This window comes from Delphinapterus leucas, chromosome 1 (genome assembly GCF_059928025.1).
Source record: "Delphinapterus leucas isolate spDelLeu-1000000601 "Yukka" chromosome 1, BTC_Dleu_Yukka2, whole genome shotgun sequence".
In the NCBI taxonomy this organism is placed as follows: domain Eukaryota; kingdom Metazoa; phylum Chordata; class Mammalia; order Artiodactyla; family Monodontidae; genus Delphinapterus; species Delphinapterus leucas.
In genome coordinates, this window is record NC_143129.1 from 133,073,302 (window position 1) to 133,085,598 (window position 12,297).

The 12,297-nt window shown below is 34.6% G+C and overlaps 1 protein-coding gene across 1 annotated transcript in view; it reads left to right on the forward strand.

Annotated features, from left to right (window-relative positions):
- Nucleotides 1-11,093, forward strand: part of DNAI4 (dynein axonemal intermediate chain 4) — a 119,340-nt gene extending 108,247 nt beyond the window's left edge. Inside the window, exons 16-17 of the mRNA XM_022581148.3 lie at nucleotides 623-779; nucleotides 9,213-11,093. Of these exons, the coding sequence (XP_022436856.2) occupies nucleotides 623-779; nucleotides 9,213-9,275 (220 nt within the window). The 3' untranslated portion in view covers nucleotides 9,276-11,093. The remainder of the gene's footprint in view (nucleotides 1-622; nucleotides 780-9,212) is intronic.
- The last annotated feature ends 1,204 nt before the right edge of the window (nucleotides 11,094-12,297 follow it).

The following is a 12,297-nucleotide window of genomic DNA, read 5'->3' on the forward strand; positions in this document are numbered from 1 at the left end:
GAGAGAGATTTAAAAATATTGGCTCACATGATTGTGGGACCTGGCAAGTCCCAAACCGGCATGACAGGCTGGCAACCTGGAATTTCCATCAGAGGAGTCCATGTTGCAGTATTGAGTACAAAGGCAGTCTGGAGGCAGAATTTTATTCTACTTCAGGGACCTCAGTCTTTTCTTTTAAGGCTTTCAACAGATTGGATGCGGCCAACTCACTTTACGGAGGGTAATCTGCTTTATTCAAATTCTACTGATTTAAGTTAATCATATCTAAAAACAAAAAAAAAGATACTTCACAGCAATGTGTAGACTGGTGTTTGACCAAACACTGGATACAGCAGCCTAGCCAAGTTAATGCATAAAATTACTCATCTTGGGAGTTTAAATTATGAGTTCACATCTTAATTGTGAACTGCTTTAATTTATTTCGTTGAAATTAGTTTATTGAAAAAATGAAAGTTTTGATTGAATAAAGAGTCAGAAGCAGTTATTTTGCTTTTGGAAACACATAAAGAAGCTTTTGGTTTTTGTTACATGAAATCACAAATATCTCAGATTTTTCTTAGTCCATATCTAAAAAGAACATATTAACAACAACTAAATTTACAAATAAAATATTTCATTACAGTTTGGACCCTCTGATTGTGAAAGTTGCTAACCCTGGCATCAAGTTCACAACTGTTCTCTTCACTAAGCAAACAGATTGCCTTCTGGTGGGAGACAGTGATGGACAAGTTGCTGTGTATGAATTAAGAAATATGCCCCCTGCTTTGGACTCTAACCGGGTAAGACTCAAAAGTCAAAATTTATGTCATTCTATGATTTTATTCAGTTGTAATTTTGTGGCATGGAAGAGATTTACATTTCTTAAACGTATGTTAAGTGTGGTGCAATGGAAAGAATGTAAGTCCCAAGAGTTGCTACCTACTAGGCGTGGCCCCTACTAGGCTTATTTTCTTTGAGTCTCACGTTCTCTATCTGTAAAATTAAATAATGTTGTTGGGCAGAATAATTATAAATATTATATGAAAGAACTTAAAATTGTCCCTAGTATATGGTTGGGACTGCTTACTGCAAATCTTCAAAGACTTTTACAAGAAATATTTTTAGATATTATCCAGTGTTCCTGAAATTGGCATTTGTTTCTGTTGGTTTAGCATTACCCTCTTCCCTTACTCTGATTTTCAAATATCAAAACTTTGTTGTAAAACTTTGACAAGCAAATCCGTATTACTAGATGCCCATTATTTTAAGAATTATTTATGTAATTATATATTTACTTATTTCTTGTTTTAAAAAAATTTTAAATTGAAGTATAGTTGATTTACAATGTTATATTAGTTTCAGGTGTACAACATAGTGATTTGATATTTTTATAGAGTATACTTAAAGTTATTATAAAATATTGGGTATATATCCTGTGTTGTACATTATATCCTTGTATCTTATTTATTTTATACCTGGTAATTTGTACCTCTTAATCCCCTTCTCTTATCTGCTCCTTTCCCCTCCCCTCTCCCCACCGGTACCCACTAATTTGTTCTCTGTATCTATGAGTCTTGTTTCTGTTTTGCTACATTCATTCATTTGTTTTATTTTTTAGATTCCACATATATGTGAAAACATATAGTGTTTATTTTTCTCTGACTTACTTCACTAAGCATAATGCCCTCCAGGTCCATCCATGTTGTTGCAAATGGCAAAATTTTATTTTTTTATGGCTGAGTAATATTCCATTGTATATATACCATATAGATGCCCATTATTTTCAAGACAGCTTTTCAGTTTTTTCTGTTTATGTTTACATTTCTATTTTAAGGAGTAATCTGGTAATTATTATCATGAATATATCAACATGTTAAAAATATTAAAAATATGTACAAATCAATAAGAAAAAACATTAAGACTCCAATAGAAGCGTGAGTAATGGTCAGGAACAGTTCATTCACAAAAAATGGCTAGTAAATATATTTAAAAATTTAACCTCACTAATAAAAAATTATTAAATTAAAATGTGATACCATTCTCATATATCAAATTAACAAAGTTTTTTTAAATTGGACTACTTATTCCTGGCAAAAATTTGATAAGATAGGTCCTCTCCTATACTGATGGTTGAAATAGAAATTGGTATAACTTCTTTGGAAGCAATTTGGCAATCTGAACCAGAATTGTCCACTTTTGAGACTCTGTCCTACAGAAATATTCATAAGGGCAATCAAAGAAATTAGTTATAGCATATTTTGTGATGGGATGAGGAAAAAAGAAAAAGAAAGAAAATGTAAGAAAAAAAGAGAAAAAGAAAAAAGAAACAATCTAAATATCCAACCAGAGGGAAATATGACCAGGAAAGTCAGATGTGCTGATTAGATTAGGGGCACATGTCAGAGGTGCACTTCTACCCCAACCATATGGACTATAAATGTTAAACAAACAAACAAGCAAGCAAACAAACAGAGAATACCTACCTACATACATACTAGCTTGCTTGGGACTTTGTACTTGTCATTCCCTCTCCCTAAAATCCACACAGTTTGTTCCTCTACCCACTGCAAGTCTTTGCTGAAATGTCACTTTCTTAGTGAAGTCTTCACTGGCCACCTTATTTAAAATTGCAACCTCTACTCTTGCCCACACTCCCTATTCAATACTCTTCCATAACTTATTTTTCGTAGTATCACTTACTTGGTATATACCATATTCTTTATTGATTTATTTTGTTAATTGCTAGTCTTCCACAGCTAGATTATAAGTGCCATGTAAACAGTGAATTTTGTCTCTTTTGCTCTGGGCTATATCCCTGTGACCTAGTACAGTGTCTGGCTTGTAGTAGTTAGTCAATAGATGTTTTTGAATAAATATGCATTGAAAAACTAGAGAAAAATTCAACATATTAGAAGCATTATTTTTTAGGGGTAGGATCATGAATGGATTTTAGTCTTTTACTTATCCATTTTACAAATCATTACACTACATAAAGTAATTTTAAAAATACATTGGTCTCCTTACATAACAATTTTAGTCTGCTCTGAGATGTGCACCCCAATGGCTTATTTTTTCTATATAAAACATTTTAATATTTTCAATTTCTCACACATTCATTGAACGCAAGATATTTTAAGAGGATGGGGATGTTTGTGCCCACAGTGGAACTTGTTTAAGATACACAGCTCAACTACCAAAAGAAATTGAAAGAGAATTCTATTCTTTATTTAAGCCTCTCAAAGAAACATTAAAATGGATCCAAATATGTAGTTCATAGTACTCCTTTTTCTTCTTCTGTCCATATCTCTCAAACCCTAAATATATCTTCAAGGCCTAAATCCATCCCTTTTTGTCTCTGTAATTCTTTCAGTTCTATCCTAGAAGAGCTCTAAGAACTTGTCCACAAGCTCTGAACTTGGGGCAGTGGGCAGGGAGACTTGAATTGTTTCAAAATTTTTCTTAGTATGTGTTGGTGTACTGGTAGAAGGGAATCTATAAGCATTAGCATGTTGATTCTTTTCATCACATATATTTTTCTGCAGGACCTATCAAGTACTACAACAGTTTATCAATATGAATTATAATATTTTGTATACATGTCTCTCTTACTAGTTTGAGCTGCTTGAAAATTGTATGTTCAAGTATCTAGCATAGCGCTAGCACATAATAGGTGCTAGCACATAATAGGCATTCAGCAAATGTTGAACAGATGTGTGAATGAACAAACCTATAAACAAAACGAATATAGTTTCTAAGAAAGAAGCAACATATGCTTAAGAAACATAATCGAGTCATAAAGAACAAAATAAACAAACTCCTATAGGAGCACAGAGCAGGACAACAGTTGACTTTTGAAAGGAGAATAGGAAGAAGAAAAGGAAAAAATAAGAATGTTATGGGGAAGGCTTTCGCACAGGAGATTAAATTTCAACTGTGTTTTGGAGGACTAGGATTTTCTCTTGTAGACAAGAGAGTAGAATTTTTATTCCAGACTGAGTGAAAGGTTTAAGCAAAGATATGGAATTGAAAAGGTCCATGGCACTTTTCATGTGGAAATGGTGAGTAGATTTTTTTGACTGGTAAAGAGATTGCTTGAGATAAAAGCAAGAAAAGGGCCAGTTGGGCCATCTGGGACCAGAAAATGTATGACAGCCATGATGAGGAATTTGAACTTTATTCTATAGATTATGGAAAGCCATTTAAGGTTTACAATTTGAGAAGTGACATAGGGGGGAAACATTAGATCCCTATCTCACATTTTGTACAATGGTGAACTCCAAATGGATTGAAGACTGTGAAAAGTAAACGAACTCCTAGAAGAAAATGTAGGATAATACATTTAAGGTCAAGGATAGATTTTTTTTTTTAAATGACCACCCCAAATCCCCTAATTTTTTCAATTTTTTTCCTTTTCTTTATTTGTAAAATGGGTATAATATTGGTACCAGAATCAAAGGTTGTTAGAAAGATTGAGGGCTTCCCTGGTGGCGCAGTGGTTGCGAGTCCGCCTGCCGATGCAGGGGACATGGGTTCGTGCCCCGGTCCGGGAAGATCCCACATGCCGTGGAGCGGCTAGGCCCATGAGCCATGGCCACTGAGCCTGCGTGTCTGGAGCCTGTGCTGCGCAACGGGAGAGGCCACAACAGTGAGAGGCCTGCGTACCGCAAAAAAAAAAAAAAAGATTGAGTGAATATGTGCAAAGTGGTTAGAACTGTTGCTGGCACATAGTAAGCTCTCAATAAATCTCAATTATTCTTTGTATGATTATTATGTCAAAATTAACATTTTCTGTTCAGGATTCCATATGCCAAGTTAAATGAAACAGATTGGAAGAAGAAATTTCCAAGATATATAAAAGACATTTAATATCCAAAATGTATAAAGAACTCCTACAAAACAATAAGAACTCAATTTTTTAAATAGGCAACGTATAAAATATTAACTCAGAGTAGAGGAAACTAGATTATCAAATAAACTTGTGAAGCAATATTCATTCTCACTAATAACGAGGGGATGTGCAATTAAAGTTATATAAGATACCAGTTCATATTGATCAGATTTACAAAAATTAAAATATTAGCCAATATCAAGTATTAGCAGAGTTGTAGGGAACTAAGAATTCTTTTTTTTTTTTTTTCCTCTGGTACGCGGGCCTCTCACTGCTGTGGCCTCTCCCGTTGCAGAGCACAGGCTCCGGAGCGCAGGCCCAGCGGCCATGGCTCACGGGCCCAGCCGCTCCGCAGCACGTGGGATCTTCCCGGAGAGGGGCACGAACCCGTGTCCCCTGCCTTGGCAGGCGGACTCTCAACCACTGCGCCACCAGGGAAGCCCAGGAATTATTATGCAAGGGTCATGGGAATATGTCGAGATTCTCTTGCACATGTGTACCAGGAGATATGTATAAGGTAGCAATGTGAGTTTTTTTTAATGTTTCTTTTAGACATAGAGAAGATTACTCAGTCTAGATTCATTTCAAACATTCACATTCAAATATGTTACAAAATTTTAAAAAAACGTTAGGTCACCTTAAGCTCTTACATTTAGATTATATATTTTATTATTCTAAGTCTAGGAAACTTTAATACCTACTTTTAAGTGAGTTTTTGTCACAATTAAATTTCTCTAAATTCTTTAAATTACATTTATGGATTTAATATATTGGATTTTTAAGTACTTCAATTGTCTTAGGGCCAACAAATCTCAGATACTTAAGGAATTTTTATTAATTTAATATATTTAAAATATTGAATATGCTGAATCTTAAACTTTCCTAAATGTTTCAATGCTCTTTACAAATTAATAATTTTTAAATCTATGATTACAAGTCTAAATCAGTTATCCAATCACACATTAAAATTAGACAAATTTATTTGTTAGACAATCAAATATGACAAATTCTTTTATATGTAATGAATATTTAAAATTCCAAATATGTACAAATTCCTTAATACAAAAGTATTAAAATTACCTGTTTGATTTGCTACATTATTTCTATACACAACTTTTATTCTTCTCAGGCTAAAAATATGTTTTCCCAATAAAGAAACAAGTGAAACATTCCAGGTAGCTTTGGAGATTATTTTCTCAACTGGCTGAGATGCATATTGACGGTAGATGTTTAAGGGCATTTTCCAGACTACCTTGGCTGCCAGGCTGAGCCCTGTTTTACAGTTGATTTGTCAATGCCCTCCATATGGAATCGTCTCAAAGCCCGTGTCTCCTCAAGTCTAATTATATATTACCAGCATATTCCATCTTCTCATGGAAGGCTGCAACCCTGAATGTGTTGCTGCATTACTTGATTCATTTCAGTTCATTTATTGACTGTGTCATTAATTCTAAATTACTACAGTTTTCCTATCTGGTAGGACTATAATTGTTCTTGATGTTTAAATGACATCTGTTTGGATTCTGTATATCTCCCAGGGCTTTGTTTAATTTGTTGGTAGTGGTCTGAAAGACATGCAAATGAGAAAAGAATGTTCATAACAGCTTTGTTTCTACATTGATAAATTGGAAGCAATCTAAATGATCATCAGTGGGAGACTGGGTAAATAAAATATGGCATAATTACATGAGTGATTACAATACAGAAGTTTAAATGATATATATTTCAATGTGTCAATATGACAAATTTTGAATAAACCTTAAAAAACACAGTGTTGAGTGACAAAAGCAAATTGCAGGAAGGTAAATACAATATGTTATGATTTATGTAATATTATTTAAACACAAAAATCAAAATTATGTCCTTTACTGGCTCTATTTATAGTTAGTAAAAGAAAAGGATATAGACTGGAATGTGAAAGAAAAATGTTTCATTTTTGTTTTGATTTGAATCAGAGACATCTTTTATTTTGAGCAGTATGCTCTGTAAGCAGAAGGCTAAGCTCAGAGAGTCTGAATGTTTTCGACAAACGTGTGTGTGTGTGCATGTGTGTTAATGATTTCAGTGCTGCTGAGCAAAATTTTCTTTTAACAAATATATTCCATACATTAGTAAATAAATACAATTTCCTAATACAAATAAGTTTTTCGTTCTTTTTGGCCATTATATTTTAAAGGTTCAGGGTTATATTTCTGAGAGATTAAACAAAAAATTATTAATCAGGTTTTTAACCACAAGCTTAACTGATACGCTTCCTCCTTAGCTTTTCAGAGAAGAATTATAATCATAAAAGTAATTTAAAGTCTCAAAGTAATTAATGTCAAACCATTATTTCCCATCAAGATGTCTTACTGAGTAACATTATGACCTACAATTTCTTCATTAATTTTAACCAAGAGTTAATCAAAATTTTGGAAGTCATATGATTTCACTATATAGGAAAGATGTACATCAAATTTATGATAAAGGCTGCCTCTGGGAAGTGAAAGATGAGGGAAGAATAGGATTGGGGAAGGGTACAAAGAGAATTTCATCAGTAAAATTTTATTTCTTTTATTAGAAAATATTCAAGGCAAAGATGATGTTTGTTGATTTGGGGTAAATATGTGTTTCACAAAGGCAAAGTACCAGACAGCCCACGCATAAAGTGTACTGGAGCAGGGTTCACTGAGGAAAACCCACGGAGAAGGGATCAATAGCAATTTTAGGACCACAACACCCACTCATATTCTCATTGCCCATCACTTTCTGTGGCCTTGCACAGCAGGAGAAGGACTTTGATCCTTGGGCTGTGGAGGAGGTTTTAAGTGACATAATTTCTGAAACTCTGGACCCTCCCAGTGTGATCAAGGGTCAGAGTATTATTGTGATAGGACATGGCAGAACATTGGCTCTAGCCCTATCCTACTGACTCAGGGCTCATGGTTAAGGGTAACATCAGCCTGATGCCTGACATGAACAGGCAGTTGGGGTCCAAGCCTTGCAGTTATAACTTTGTGATGTAGCTAGCTGTTGACAGGATTTACCGCCAACTCCTCTCCTGGTGTGATGGGGTTTGGTTGATGGGGGCCTAAGTCTTGCATCGAACAGAATTATGGCTTAAGCACTTGGCAGAAGCTAATATCAGTGGCACAAACCAACTCCTTTTCTGGAGGCAGCCTGTAGAGAATCACTCCTAAATACTGTATCTACTCTTATGTTTCAGTATACAAATATTTGCCATCTTTTCCTCTGTACTTTTGAGTGTACATTTTTTCCCAAATTAAAGGGAAAACAAAAAGATAAGTGAAATTGTCAAAAATATAAACACACACACACGTGTGTGTGTGTGTATATATATATATATATATATATGCACATTAATGTTGAGAGACACTGAAGACAGAAAAAATAGACTGTTCATTCAATAAATATTTACTGAGTATACACTATATGACAGGGTCTGTTTTAGGCACTAAGAATACAACTGTGAACAAACTACAGTAATGATCTACTACGTTTGCCCAAGTGACAGACTGAACTAGATTTAGGTGGGTTTGAGAAGCAACTTAGCAACTGATTTGATGTGTCACAGCTTAAAGGATGGGGAAGTACCAAAGAGTATAGTATAGGTTAAAAGACAGGAACTGACTTATGTATTATCTAAGGTGCTTATAACTCTTTAGAGTTTATAAAACACTTTCACCTACATTAGCTCATTCACCTCTTACAACAGTTTTTGGAAGTGGATGTTAATATTTCCATTATGCATTCAAAGAAACTAAGATTCCCAGATATCAGTGATTTCCTCAAGATCACCTATATGTGATAGAGAAAACTCTAGTCTTCTGCTTCCAATTCCCATCTTTTCACTATGTCTTTCTTGAAAACTCACCTCCCATCTTTGGTTTCATTTACCCTTTTAGTACAAAGATCATTATTATTAAATGAAATACAAAATCCATATAGAAATTCAGACATTTTACTCTCTCTAAATCAAACACTACAGATCAACAAAGAGCTTAAGATAGCATCAAGACTAAAAGTTATTTTACAGATGAGAGAACAGATTTAAGCATTAAAGCTAAACAGGAGCTGCCAAAATTGTCCCTTTACTGAATCCTTATAAAATTGTTTTTCAAACTTCATTAAGGGAATCTCTCATAGGAAAGAGCAGGTTCATACTAGGAAGTAAATGTTATTATTTAAACTTACCTTGGTTTGTTTCATTTTACAATCTTATTGGATGCCCTTTATATGTGTATCACTAGATTATAAATTTTAAATGGCATTTTAAAGACTACTTTACCTCTTAATTTGTGTTTTATTGCATTGTAATTGTGTGACCTTTTTTTTTTCTTTTCAGGGAGATATAATAGATACTTTGCTTGGACCCAAGTCAAATCAAAGCATAATTCATCATCAGTAGTATCTTTTTTGTTGTTGTTTAAAGGAACAGTGTTTAATATCCAATAGTCTGGTTTGTATGCAGTGAGCTGGGATTTTGATTATAGAACACAATATTTGATGTATAACTTCCATCTAAATTTAATATAAACTTAATGAACTTTTACTTCAGAAAATGTGATTAGTTTGTGATTTAAGCTAATTGTAAGAGTTTTACTGGGTTTTTCTTAATTTTTAAAAGTTTATTTCTATTCTTTTTCTTAGTCATAGTCCAAGTACATATATGTACTTATAAAATATCCAGATAAGTTAGAAATTGTTATTCCTTTAAAAGCAAAGCTTGGAAAGTATTAGAATTATTTAAACCAGAATCTTTATTAAGACAAAGTTCCATACACTTTTAGATCTTCTGCTTTCTGAGCTGTGTTTTCCAGGGTTTATGAATTTTGCAGGTGTTAGTATTGTGAGAATACTGGATTTTCATACCCAGTTTTAAATAAGAATTTTATACTCTTAGATCTGAGAGCTGAAACTATAGAACATTGTTAGACTATTTGACAAACAAAAGACATGACAATAAATGTCAGAATTGCATTGTTTGGCCAGCAGGCATCATACACTCAATTCAGAGAGAATTAATCTGGGACACATCGGGGCATCCTCCTCTGCATCCTTCAGAATCTGCTCTGGGTTTTAAGCCCAGACTTAAGTGGGCCCAGAGATAAAATAGAAGTCCCTGGTCTGTAGTTTGCATCAGGATGTTATTTTGTGAAGGGCTCTAGAGCAAGCTTGTGGAAATTGGAGGAGTGGGAGGCAGCAACTCCTCCAAATATAGATTGCTAACTGTCTGTTCCATGCTGTTTGTCTTCAAAAGTCTTGCAGTTTGTTAACTGAGACCATAGGACAGTATAGCCTGTTCTATAAAGCATTCTAAGTGGAGAGGAGAGGATAAGGCACTTGAAACTGACTAAACTGTCTGAAAAATAATATTAAAAGTGAGAATGGAATCAGAGCAGCAGTGGGAATTATCAGTGTCCATTTCTTTGGAGCCATCCTTTAAACAAAAGCAAGGCAATTTTTAGGTGGACTGAAAGCTAAGGTCAGGTTATAAGGATTATAAATTTTCTGCTGGTGTAAATCATTAACTCTTTGTCTTTTAAAAAGATTTGGACTTTCCATAATACTTTGTATAACAAAATAAAACTTAATTTAATTGAAAAATATGTGTCTTTTTATTATATATTTTTGATCTTAAAAATTTTTCACATGTTCTATTTTCATTGCTCATCAGGCCTAAATGAAAAATAAAGCTATTTTATTCTTCTTGGATCCTGGGCAACTGATCCTGAACTGAACCTATTCCATTGTATGGAATCATACGATATGTAGCCTTTTCAGATTGGCTTCTTTCATTTAGTAATATGAATTTAAGGTTCTTCCATGTCCGCTAATGGCTTTATAGCTCATTCCCTTTTAGTGTTGAATAATATTCCATTGTCTGGATGTACCACAATTTGTCATTCACCTACTGAAGGACATTTCGGTTGAGTCCAAATTTTGGCAATTATGAATAAAGTTGCTATAAGCATCTTTGTACAGGTTTTTATGTGGAATAAGTTTTCAACTCCTTTGAGAAAATACCAAGGAGTGCAATTGCTGGATCGTATGGTAAGAGTATGTTTAGTTTTGTAAAAAAACAAAACAAAACCCTGAGCCATCTTCCAAAGTGGCTATACCATTTTTCATTCCCACCAGCAACGTATGAGCATTCCTGTTGCTCTACATCCTCGCCAGCTTTGATATTATCAGTGTTCCAGATTTCAGCCATGCTAATAGGTGTGTAGGGGTACCTCATTATTGTTTTAATTTTCATTTCCTGATAACATATAGAGTTTACCATAAAATGTTAAGAATTGAATGAGAATTCTGCCCAGTTGTTAGCCATCTCGTTTTATCTTTAAACACACACACTCACACGCACAAAATGCCAGTGGGCTGGTTAAGGGCCTAAGGAGGGAGTGGTGACCGGACTAACTTTAGGCTCCTATTTTGTGCTAGGTATGCATTTGTGCATTTGGTCATTCTCTGCCAGGCATCTCTCAGAGAGAAGTTAAACTGCTGCCTGAGAGTAAATTGTTAGCTGCTCTTCCAACTTCTGTAGGGAAGGAAGATTGTATTCTCTAGTATATAGTTGTACATCGTATTTAGTGTGTTCATTTAGTTCACCTCTGTGTGGTTACATACAATAATAAATGAGAAGTAGAACATTTAGTATTTGCTGCTTTGTCTCAATAGGAGTCTCTCTAAAAACGTTGAATTGTACTGTGAATAATTGTTATCAACGCGCTAGTAACAGTGTACCTGTTAAAGTTCTTTGCAGTTTGCAAAACATCTTCAAGTCCACTGTCGCATTATACCCTTACATTGATCCTATGAGACAGGTAGGGCAAACAGTTGTATTATTATCATAATCTCTACTTTCCAGATGATATAATTAAGGCTTAAAGAGGTGATATATTTTGCCAAAGATCATAGAGCTGGTGACTGGTCGGACTTGAACTCAAACCCAAGGTTTTGAACAGTTCTTATACATTATCCACTATTGTGTTGTCAATGGTTCATGCCTATATAGTTTGCTGAGGTCTCATACACCAAAACATGAGTACATATTCTTCTATAATTAAGGTTTTACCCCTAAATCATAATGCTAGTAACTTAGTTTTACTCAGCTTTTTTCCTCTGCTATTAGACATTGCCATATGGACCCCTTCTGCTGGGAGTACTCTCCTCCTCTCTCCTCACTCCCCTTCAGTGTGTTAGCTCTTCACTCACCCTTCAGATCTCAGTTCATATCTCATCTTCTCAGAAGAGCCCCTTCTGAGCTCCCTCCTACAGGACCTCACCCAGCCAGGCTAAATTTGCTCCAAGCATCTTGAACATGAAGGGAAATGTGAAGTTTCTGCAGGGCTGGAGAGGAAGGGGAAATGAAGAAAAGACAGAGGCCTGTGGATCCACAGAGCAGAGGGGACCCATGTCCTACTTCT